This window comes from Morus notabilis, unplaced genomic scaffold (genome assembly GCF_000414095.1).
Source record: "Morus notabilis unplaced genomic scaffold, ASM41409v2 Scaffold1831, whole genome shotgun sequence".
Taxonomy (NCBI): Eukaryota; Viridiplantae; Streptophyta; class Magnoliopsida; order Rosales; family Moraceae; genus Morus; species Morus notabilis.
In genome coordinates this window covers 91640-103587 of record NW_010366022.1, presented here as the reverse complement: position 1 = coordinate 103587, position 11948 = coordinate 91640, and the positions used below count along the sequence as shown (strand labels likewise).

At 33.9% G+C, this 11948-nt stretch overlaps 2 protein-coding genes across 2 annotated transcripts; both read left to right on the top strand.

Moving 5' to 3' along the window:
* The first annotated feature begins 2460 nt into the window (after window positions 1-2460).
* Window positions 2461-3360, top strand: LOC21390290. The gene has a single exon (XM_010109058.1). It carries the CDS (start codon window positions 2461-2463, stop codon window positions 3358-3360), a length of 900 nt encoding a protein of 299 aa, XP_010107360.1.
* Window positions 3361-4248: 888 nt separating this feature from the next.
* LOC21390289 lies at window positions 4249-6532 on the top strand. The gene is made up of 4 exons (XM_010109057.2): window positions 4249-4462; window positions 4559-4655; window positions 5222-5611; window positions 6118-6532. The coding sequence occupies exons 1-4, from the start codon at window positions 4350-4352 to the stop codon at window positions 6244-6246; spliced, it is 729 nt and encodes a 242-aa protein (XP_010107359.1). The 5' UTR covers window positions 4249-4349; the 3' UTR covers window positions 6247-6532.
* Window positions 6533-11948: the final 5416 nt, after the last annotated feature.

Sequence of the window (11948 nt, the reverse complement as noted above, 5' to 3'; positions counted from 1 at the left end):
ACCACTATACCCTTAGGAATAGAAATGACGACAATTGCGCTCGATTCTAACATGAAATCAAGGAAACTTCTCAGACCATATATTGAACTTGGCACTAGTTGAAAACATTAGGTCTTAAAAGTCCATATATATATGAGCTCTAAGGACTTAGGACTATATGAATATGTGGCCTAATATTAATAGTTTGACTTAGCCAAGTCTTTTGACAGTGACACAAAATAATGTATTTATAACTCCCACATTGTCTATTGTGGATTTGTAGGCGTGCATGGGTGAGAGTCAACGTGGCTTTTTTTTTTTTTTTTTTTTTTTTTTCTGTGGGGGGGGGTCAGGTGGTTTTTTTTTTTTTTTTTTTTTTTTTTTTTGCCTCAAAACACAATAAGTTAAATTCTTTTGGCTATAAAAGTCAGAATAGGGTGGCTGCTTCATTCCAATTCGATCCACAAAAAGTTGCTATTGTTTTCTCTAAAATACATGTCTTCAGTGGTATTTTGTTTGTACTTGATAAGGATATAAAAGTATCCACCACGTGCACTTGTAAACTTTGGTATTATAATTTTAGGTGTGACAAGGACCTATTGATATGGATATGGATTATGCCAAGTCAAATTTCACTTCTTAGACCAAGTTTGAACTTAACCTAGTTTTTTTTCTTTTTTTGATGGATTAACCTAGTTTTGTTTCTTTTCCCACATATACTAAAATAAGAGAAAATTGCTTAACTTACCTATAAAATGTATGGGTCTGGACCCTATTGACTAATATAATTATTTAACTAAAAATGATATTAATCAGGAAAAACTCAGGTAAATTGATGTTTTTTTACCACCTTTTTAAATATGAGATCTTCTTGGGTACACTAACATACCGGTAAGTCAACTATTGACTAATATAATTATTTAACTAAAAATGATATTAATCAGGAAAAATTCAGGTAAATTGATGTTTTTTTACCACCTTTTTAAATATGAGATCTTCTTGGGTACACTAACATACCGGTAAGTCAGGTTTTCTAACTGTTGGATCAATATAAAATCACGTAAAAGTCAAAAAGTACACACGTCTAACGGTTAGAAAAACTTGACTTACCGGTACACTGGCATACCAAATAATCTCCCTTTAAAAAGATGGCCGAAATTTTATTTTTTAAATAAATAGCCAAACTTTTTTATTTTAGCAAAATGATTTTTTTTCCAATAGTCAATTAGTGACTGACTTATATTATTATAATTAACAATAATTTATCGTTAATAAACACTTAATTTGTTGATTGAAATTGATAAAATTACAAATTGGTTTCAGTTAATTATTAGTTTATATTGATTAATAATAAAAAATTATCGAGTTAATCAATGATAAATTTAAATCAATCAGTATTGATGTTAAAGCAATCAATGATAAACTAGTCAATAGTGATTGACTTCTAAATTAATCAATGATTAATCACTAAGTTAATAAAAAAATAGATATTTTGCTAATTTTACAAAACTTCAAACCTTTTAAAAAAAAAAAAAATCCTTATAGACAAGACCATATATGCTCTTATCTCAAAATTAAGAGTAAGGGATAAATCTATACGCTATAAAGATTAGTTGTCTCCGTTTTTCTTAAAATAACTATCTAGTCAAATACAATGTCTAGCTTTTTTTTTAGTGGAAAGATATACCACTGCATTATGTTCTACGATATTTATAAAATAAAAATAAATAAATAAATAAGAAAACAAACTCACTTTTTTAGCAATTTGGGCCAAATCAAATTGCAAACGAAATGATTTTTCTAGAAATATTCTAACGTCTAACGCCGTCGTACACACAAAGACAAAACCGTGTCTGCTAATATTGTTTTTCCATGGATTTTCTCACTTCAGCTTAGAAAAGTAAGAAAATAGCAAATACAACCTCCACAAAATCATGGGATTCATATATATTGTCGTTTCTTTTCTGTTAATCTATTTGTGCAAAAATAGACATCGAGAAAATGAAAATACATGTGACAATCTTTCTTTCCATTGGTTTTTTTATTAGAAAAAATAAATAAATAAATAAAACTGAAAGTGGTTTCTGAACAGCTGTGTATACAAGACAATATCTAAAGCAAACTTTTCCTCCAAGACCCTTTTGTTTCGGATGGCTAATAATCTACAGCCTCAAGGCATGAGATTTTATCTCTGCATATGTAACAAACTCTAATCTCTCTCTCCATCTTTTGTTGATCTCTTTCTTTCTGTTATTCTTTTTTATCTCTCAGGAAAATCCCTTTTTCCTTCTTGAAGCCTTTTTCTCTGCAACATTCAAAAGGGTCCAAAAATCTTTCATTTGGTGGTACATTTCACGAGCTAACGTGAGAGGTTTTCCCTACCAATTTAATGCACAAATGAATTTTGTTCTTTCTAGCCAAGTAGTTTAAATATTTATTGTCCCTTACTATCCAAGAAAAAGGCTTTGGAATTAAGAAACGATGTCGTTTCGGACGATAAGAGCTCAATCGTTGAATCAGCCACCACCATTGGCGGAGAAGATCACAGAAGAGCCCGTCACGTTAAGAACGGCTCAAAGCACGGTGACATGCGTGTACATGGCGAATATTTCGGGGTTTTGGCGAAAAGTGACCGTTACTTGGTGCAAAAATCTCATGAACCATTTCTTCAGCATAACTGTCCATAGCCTAGAAGGAGATTTCCATTGCTCATGCAAGATTGACCTCAAGCCATGGCACTTTTGGAGCAAAAAAGGGTACAAATCGTTTGAGGTGGACGGCAACACCGTCGAGGTTTTCTGGGACATTCGGTCGGCGAAATTCTCCACAGGGCCCGAGCCCTGCTCCGACTTTTATGTTGCTCTTGTTTGCGATGAGGAGGTGGTTTTGTTGATAGGTGACATCAAGAAAAAGGCCTACAAAAGGACTAAATCAAGGCCTGCACTTGTTGAGGCCATCATGTTTTACAAGAAGGAGAATGTCTTTGCCAAGAGATGTTTTTCGACAAGGGCTAGGCTTGATGAGAGGAAGAAGGAGTGTGACATAGTTGTGGAGAGCTCAACCTCAGGGCCACGAGACCCCGAAATGTGGATTAGTGTTGATGGGATTGTGTTGATTCATGTCAAGAATCTGCAGTGGAAGTTTAGAGGGAACCAAACAGTTTTGGTGAACAATCAGTATGTCCAAGTATTTTGGGATGTCCATGATTGGCTGTTCGGGAGCCCGGGGAACGGCCGCGGATTGTTCATCTTCAAGCCGGGGTTCACAGAGCCAGAGAGCGAGAAGGAAGGGAGTGAAAATGGGAGCGTGTACCACTCGACAATAAGCAATTCGAGTTCTCAAGAGTTCTGCCTTTTTCTTCATGCTTGGAAGATTGAGTGAGTGAGGATTGTTGTGGTTTATGTTGTGTTGTGCCATTTTGCTTGCACAAAAGTTGTTGAAAAAGCAAAGTGTGTTTGTTGGGTTTAAACCCTTATGTAATTTGCTAAGGATGGTTAAATTGTTTATGGGGTTTAAACCCTTTTGTAACCATAAAGAATGGTCAAATGTTTCATTCATTTTAACTAAATGATGAGAGCTATTGCATGGCTATGTTCATCATTTAGTTTTGCTTCACTCTTTTTTTTTTTGCCTTTGGCTTTCCTTGATTTGGTTCTGAATATGCGTTTAGGAACAATTTCAATCCTAGTCTACCTTATGATATGTCTTTATTTGTGGCATATAAACACCAAATGTTCTTTCCTTATAAAGTTTTTTTTTTAAAGAAAAAAATATCAAAATACAAAGTTTAAAGTCAGGGACTTAAGTGCCAAGAAACTTAAATTTGATTTTTTTTTATTTGTGGCATATAAACACCAAATGTTCTTTCCTTATAAAGTTTTTTTTTTTAAAGAAAAAAAAATCAAAATACAAAGTTTAAAGTCAGGGACTTAAGTGCCAAGAAACTTAAATTTGATTTTTTTTTTAAATTCAAGAAAGAAAGGAGACGTACAAAGCAATCTTTTTGTACGTATTTGACCGAAAAAATTAAAATTTTAAGATTAAAGACCAAAGTGTTAAAAGCTCTAAAGTTAGGGATCTGTGGCGTAAATTTGCCTAAATTACGTGAACTATACGACGGCAAAATGTACATTATTTAGGCTTCATACGTTTCGTTTTTATCTTTTTAACTTGATGACAAACGTGTCGTTCCAGTACACAAAACGACATGTCGTTTATCAGAGCATCTGTTTCTTCCATTTCCATTTTATTCTGCTTTTGGAGTTTCGAATGACAATTTCCCAGAGCATTTGGAACTCGCTAGTAACTTGGGAGAGAGAGAGAGAGAAAGACAGAGAAGAGAGAGAAACTTGCAAAGAAGAGAAGGAGAAATGAAAGTGGCCCCAATTACAGTCTTCCTCTTCAGAGACTCGGAGGGCTTCGGTACAGCCATTTCAGAGGCCTTCCATCTAAACCCCAATAACCCATCTTCTCTTCGCTCACTGTAAGCTCATTCTTGACCCCAGTTTACCTTTGTTTTTTCTTTTTGGGTATTTTTCTCTTCCGTTTTTGATTGAATTTGAGTCAATTTTTGGTACAGAGAGGAACCCTTTGAGCTGTCATTGGAGCGCTATGGAATCAAAGATAGAGTTTCTGGAAACATCCTTCACTTTGTTGATCATCAGGGTCTCCATCAGGTTCTTTTAATAATCTTTTTTTTAATTTTTTTTTCTTTAAAAGACCCAAATTTAGTTGTAAATTGTAATGAGCGTGTTTTGATAGTTTGCAATTGATTCTCAATCTGAGCTTTTTTAGAAGCCCATCTTGGAATGGCAATTTATTGGTTTAGTGGGAATTTTTCATCAACTACTATAGAAGAATTTCACTAACTTGACCTTTTGAATTGTGTGTAGTACATAATACACTTTAAAAATGACTTTAGATATAACAACTTTCCCAATAAGATCTTGATCAAATGACCAGTTATGACTAAGTTTTAACCTTGTTTGTCAAAAGGATATTCTGGAAGAAAAAGAAAAGACTTTGTTCTATGTATGCAATGTGGTCTAAATGTGTGTCTCAAAATCATGTAACTGCCTATTTTCTGTTTTCTTTTTTTTTTTTTTAAATTTGTTTAACTCCATTGTTCCTGATTAAAGAACTTAGACTGGGGGTAGACTAGTATTGCTTAAATCATATAGTTTTATGTAGAAGATTAAAATGTAGTGGCATTCTTTCGTGAATTTTCTATCTTTATTCTCAGGTGTCATTTTTGCTTATACAACATTATGAACCTCCAATTCTGGCATGTGCTGTTGCTGAAGTTCTAGAGCAAATAACCAGAGAAAAATCATCGCCATTGCCAACAATCATAGCCCCATTTATCGTGCCATCGTCAAAGCTTAAACAGAATGGTAAAACATTGACGAAAAGTGAGAACAAGATTCCAGTTTATGGTTTACAGGTTGGCCCGGTAACTGACACGACCAAGGCCCTGGCTGCCAGAGTTGAGGAGCCATCATGCTCGTTTCAGGTTCATCATGAACCTTTAGCCTGTTTGCTTCAGTTGGCCCGCATCTCGAACTTGCCAACTTTTCTTCTTATCTGGGAAAAAGGTCGACGCTTTTCTGATAAAAATGCAGAAGAATTAGAGGTGCTTATTATCTTATCATGTTTCATTTTTCACTTTGCCTGAAAATATGGAGACTATAATATTGATTTAGAAGTTTTGTGGCATAAGTAGAAATCTGGAGACTAATTGATTTAGAAACTTTTGTGGCATAACTAGATATCTTTTTATGAACCCCAAGAGTTTGGCTCAGTGGTGAATCACTTGGACTTAGTGACTCAAGTAGCATTAGGTATAAGGTTCGATTCTCATTGACTGCTATCAATTCCTTGGGGCAACACCCTTGGTCAAAGGCCTGAGATTTACCCAATCCATGTGGAGAGGGCACTTTACAAGGATCCCATGGATTAGTCGGGGCAAAGTCTCGGGCACCACCGTTATCAAACAATAAAAACTACAAAGTTTTTCTCATGAACATGCTTGTTACATGAATTAGGAAAGATCTACATTCCTACAATATCCATTCTGCTACCTCTAAAGTTCTTGTATATTGACGTATTATCTAATTCTTTTCATGGTATTCAATCCAGATAATTAGTGAAATAGGAGAAATTTTGTCAAGCACTCTCAACCTTTGCTTTTCAAAAGAAGGAATCGAGTGGAATCCCAAAGGTACATCAAAGAATATTGTGGAGCCATGGCGCGCCCTATATGGTTGAATGCAACAATTCTGTAGCATAGAAATGTTGCTCGTAACGGTGTAATGCGTCAGATTAACAGAATTTGGAGCCAATATTTCTTCTTTATTATTTGCAATGCTTTAAGTTTTCCTCTGTTGTAATTTCTGTTGTAAACCTGCAATAGAGATAGTGCTATAACTGTTTTATTGGCATTTCTTTATTGCATTCAGGTGAGAGGAGATTTGTTACCAAGGACTCGGAGATGAGTAAATGGGATTCTATTATAATATATTTTCCTTTTTCACACTATTAGAAAACAGTTTATTTGGCCATTTTAACAATTTATGGCTTGTATTTTTATTGAAAGTTGCTTTTTAATTTAATTTAATCTGGCGATAGAAGCCTACATGTTTTGAAGATTGTTCACAAGAACATAGCAGCTACAGATACTGGAACTGTTCTAGTGCATGTGCTAAATGCCATGCTAATTACAGCATAATTAGCATAAAACCTAATCTTAGTATAATTATTTCTCCACTGTTAAATTTTAGAATTTCAAATGACATTACTTTACTGTCATCAATTGAAATCTAAACTGGAACGGCTTGTTTATAAGTTCTATTTTGATCAATAATTGCCGATGCAAAAAAGTGGGAAGATCTGATGTTTTTTATTTTTTATTTTTTATTTTTTTACTCTATTCTCACTACTGTGTTTTTCTAAAGTCAATTTGAGAGTTCTAGAGAGAGAAAGTTAGAGAGAGGTGCTTTGCAACAAGCTTAGAGGAGTTCTCTGGGGTCGGTGATCCGGCTATTCGTCAAGCTGCTGGCCTCCAAAGTTTGTCGAAGAGATCGCAGAAGTCACCGGCATCGAGTTCGTTTTGATGGAAGTGTGGATAGTCCATAAAATGGAGTTCTTTACGGGGAAGCAGTTTTTGGTCTTCTACTTTAGATCTAGGACGCATTCGCCGTGAGATTCCGTTGAAACTCCGGGAACTAGATCGTGGAAGGGAGGCGAGGAAGGTGGTTCGGAGCGTATGGCAGTCGCCGCTCGTGGCAGCGGCGCGTGGGTCTCATGCACTGCCGTGTCTCTGGTGCTTTTGTTGTCATTTTAGGAGCTTTTCTTTGACACCACTTCTACCGTGTTTCACACACACCTCCGGCGTTGAAGGGCTCGATTTTATTGGTTTGATTTCTTGGGATCTTTGTAGAGTTTTTTTATTATGTTTTATGTTTTTATTTTTGTTGTAATAACAGTGATGGTGTCCTCATCTATAGGCGTTAGGTCTTGGCTAGAGGATGGTCTCCCTACCGCTCTAAGTTGGAGTTATGTAGTTCATTTTGGGACTGAGATGTAGTTCATCTAGAGTCATTTCAAAGTAGTTGAATCCTATTATAGTGCCACTAGTTAGAGGAGTTCTCTCCGTTATTAAGTAAAGGGTGCGTTTATATTGTCTAGCCATGTGAGTAACACCCTATTCTTAATTTTAGTTTTGTCCGTATCTTAGCCTTTTAGTGGCTTTTTAATGAAGTTATGTTATTGTCTTTCAAAAAAAAATCCTCAATTTGCTATTTTCGCTTTTTTATTTCTTCACACTCAATTACAAGTCGTCAAAGGTGTTTTTTTTTTTTTTTTCTTTGGATTCTAGGTTATCTTTGGATTCTAGGGTTATGTTATACTTGATTTTGTCGTCAAGTATTTAAAAAAAATTATTTTTTTTGGATTCTAGGGTTATGTTATACGTGATTTTAGGGGATGTCAATGGTATATTTTCACCGTACCGGTAGGGAGCCATCTAAAGGCTCCCATTAATAGTGTGTTTAGTATAATAGTGTGTTTAATATGAATGAAAAGTGAAAGGAAAGAAAATGTTATGAAAATAGGTAAGTTAGTGTGTTTGGTAAAAAGAAAATTAGGAAGGAAAAAAAATTAAATGAAAATTGTGATTGGTAGGTCCCACCATATTTAATCTCTCTAAAAGTGGGAGGATTTTATGAAAAAAAATGTAGATAACTATCTAAATGAAATAAAATTACTGAATTGTCCTCATTTTTCATCCAAAATTGGCTCCAAAAGTTGGCGCTTTTTTTTGCTAGAAAGAAGAGATAAATTGTGCTTTCTCTCTCCACTCAACACACCTTTCACTCAGCACACCTTTCACACGGAAAAAACTTCCTTCCATATATATGTATGTGTGTGCATATATATACATAATATAAGTTAAACTATATTTTTGGCTTGTTTATAAGTTCTATTTTGATCAATAATTGCCGATGCAAAAAAGTGGGAAGATCTGATGTTTTTTATTTTTTATTTTTTATTTTTTTACTCTATTCTCACTACTGTGTTTTTCTAAAGTCAATTTGAGAGTTCTAGAGAGAGAAAAAGTTAGAGAGAGGTGCTTTGCAACAAGTTTAGAGGAGTTCTCTGGGGTCGGTGATCCGGCTATTCGTCAAGCTGCTGGCCTCCAAAGTTTGTCGAAGAGATCGCAGAAGTCACCGGCATCGAGTTCGTTTTGATGGAAGTGTGGATAGTCCATAAAATGGAGTTCTTTACGGGGAAGTAGTTTCTGGTCTTCTACTTTAGATCTAGGACACATTCGCCGTGAGATTCCGTTGAAACTCTGGGAACTAGATCGTGGAAGGGAGGCGAGGAAGGTGGTTCGGAGCGTATGGCAGTCGCCGCTCGTGGCGGCGGCGCGTGGGTCTCATGCACTGCCGTGTCTCTGGTGCTTTTGTTGTCATTTTAGGAGCTTTTCTCTGACACCACTTCTACAGTGTTTCACACACACCTCCGGCGTTGAGGGGCTCGATTTTATTGGTTTGATTTTTTGGGATCTTTGTAGAGTTTTTTTATTATGTTTTATGTTTTTATTTTTGTTGTAATAACAGTGATGGTGTCCTCATCTATAGGCGTTAGGTCTTGGCTAGAGGATGGTCTCCCTACCGCTCTAAGTTTGAGTTCTGTAGTTCATTTTGGGACTGAGATGTAGTTCATCTAGAGTCATTTCAAAGTAGTTGAATCTTATTATAGTGCCACTAGTTAGAGGAGTTCTCTCCATTATTAAGTAAAGAGTGTGTTTATATTGTCTAGCCATGTGAATAGCACCATATTCTTAATTTTAGTTTTGTCCGGTATCTTAGCCTTTTAGTGACTTTTTAGTGAAGTTATGTTATTGTCTTTCAAAAAAAAAATCATCAATTTGCTATTTTCGCTTTTTTATTTCTTCACACTCAATTACAAGTCGTCAAAGGTGTTTTTTTTTTTTTTCTTTGGATTCTAGGGTTATGTTATACTTGATTTTGTCGTCAAGTATTTAAAAAAAATTATTTTTTTTGGATTCTAGGGTTATGTTATACGTGATTTTAGGGGATGTCAATGGTATATTTTCACCGTACCGGTAGGGAGCCATCTAAAGGCTCCCATTAATAGTGTGTTTAGTATAATAGTGTGTTTAATATGAATGAAAAGTGAAAGGAAAGAAAATGTTATGAAAATAGGTAAGTTAGTGTGTTTGGTAAAAAGAAAATTAGGAAGGAAAAAAAATTAAATGAAAATTGTGATTGGTAGGTCCCACCATATTTAATATCTTTAAAAGTGAGAGGATTTTATGAAGAAAAATGTAGATAACTATCTAAAATCAAATTACTGAATTGTCCTCATTTTTCATCCAAAATTGGCTCCAAAAGTTGGCGCTTTTTTTTGCTAGAAAGAAGAAATAAATTGTGCTTTCTCTCTCCACTCAACACACCTTTCACTCAGCACACCTTTCACACACCTTTCACACGGAAAAAACTTCCTTCCATATATATGTATGTGTCTGCATATATATACATAATATAAGTTAAATTATATTTTTGTACCTTTATATAGGTATGTCTGTGTAAATATACATAATATAGATGGAATATATGTTTAAGTTAAATGAATTTTTTAAGTTAATTTGATATTGAATATTGTATTATTTATATTTTTATTAGAAAATAATATTAATAAAAAAATATTTGGGTAATAAAGTAATTATACTAATAATAATTTTTTCATCTCTTTAGTTTCACTTCTAATATCAAACAAGAGAAGATAGATTCATTTTCTTTATTTCCTATCATACTAAACAAGTCAAAAGAAAATAAAAATCTTTTTTATCTTTCTAATTTTTTATGCATTATAATTTTCCCTACCATTTTCTTTCTATCTTATCAAACAGAGTGTAAATCTCAATCTATGTATTCCCTCCCACAAACAAAATCAATATAATTATAAAAACGACCATTTTATTTATTAAAATACAATTTCTCACCCCATATTTTATATAATAAGGAAAATACTATTTTTTCCAGAAATTGCTAATAAAACAAATCTTATATTTTTTTAAAATGATTGTACGCGTTATTTTTTTTCCTTAAGAATAAGGATTTTTTGAAAAATATATCTGAGAATAATGTTTTTTTTTTCTTTTTAAGATCACAATTGCCATTCATACAAATGTCAGATCGGATTTTTCAGCAAAAAAAATCAGATCACAATTTACTCATAAAAAATGAGATCATGATATATATAGAAAAAATACGGTCTCCTAATTCAGATTAAGCATGATAAAATCGTATCAGAATTTGATCAATAAAAAAATGTACATCAGAATTCGTATTTAGTAATTATCTCCTAATTCACGTCAAGCTAGTTGTTGTTCAGAGATAATCACTTGCATAAAAAAAAATAACATGCCGAAAACTCAACAGATCCGAAGAGCATCATCGTATGCAGAAGAAATCAAAAGCAGATGCAACTCGCACAAGTCATAGTAGAAGAAAAATAAATCCTACATGAATATGTTGGATAATAATCTGATAATTTCACAAAACCTAACGACGGTGCTAGGGGGCTCATGGCCTCCCTAGCTTTTTTTTTTCTCTTTTTTTTTAATATAATAATTTTAATTTTAATATAATAAATATGTATATAAATTAGACTTAATTTCTTATAAATTAATTATTCTTTACGTTTTATTAAATTAATTATTTAAATTTTAAAAAATAAAATATTTAATTTTATTAATTCCATAAATATTAATATAATCTTGATAAAAAAGAATTTGGCCCGATAAATTCTGGCTCTACAAAACCCAAAAAAAATTACACCAATAATCTGATAAATCTGACATAAATGACAAAAAAAATCTGAGACACAACTGAAACAAAATCACAGACAAATCCTAGATCAATCTTGCACAACTCCAACGAAAGGAAAAAAATAAAAATTTAATTTTATTAATTCCATAAATATTAATATAATCTTGATAAAAAAGAATTTGGCCCGATAAATTCTGGCTCTACAAAACCCAAAAAAAATTACACCAATAATCTGATAAATCTGCATAAATGACAAAAAAATCTGAGACACAACTGAAAGTCTGAAACAAAATCACAGACAAATCCTAGATCAATCTTGCACAACTCCAACGAAAGGAAAAAATCAAAACCCAAAACTTCCTGGAACTAAAACTAACAACAGATTCCAAACACGCACAATATTTTCTATACAAAACCCAGAATCCGGCGAGGGTACAGGGGAGACTCGGCGCAGCCCACCGTTCGTAAGACCCATCGAGGGGTGAGGGGCTCGACAACGGACCCACAGCGGTGCAAGGGAGGTATGAGCTTTCTGGCGGCAGCGACGGTTCGTAGCCGGTTGTAGATTGCGAAACCCATTGAGTGGGTCGCGAAGATTTGATGAGCTAGAGG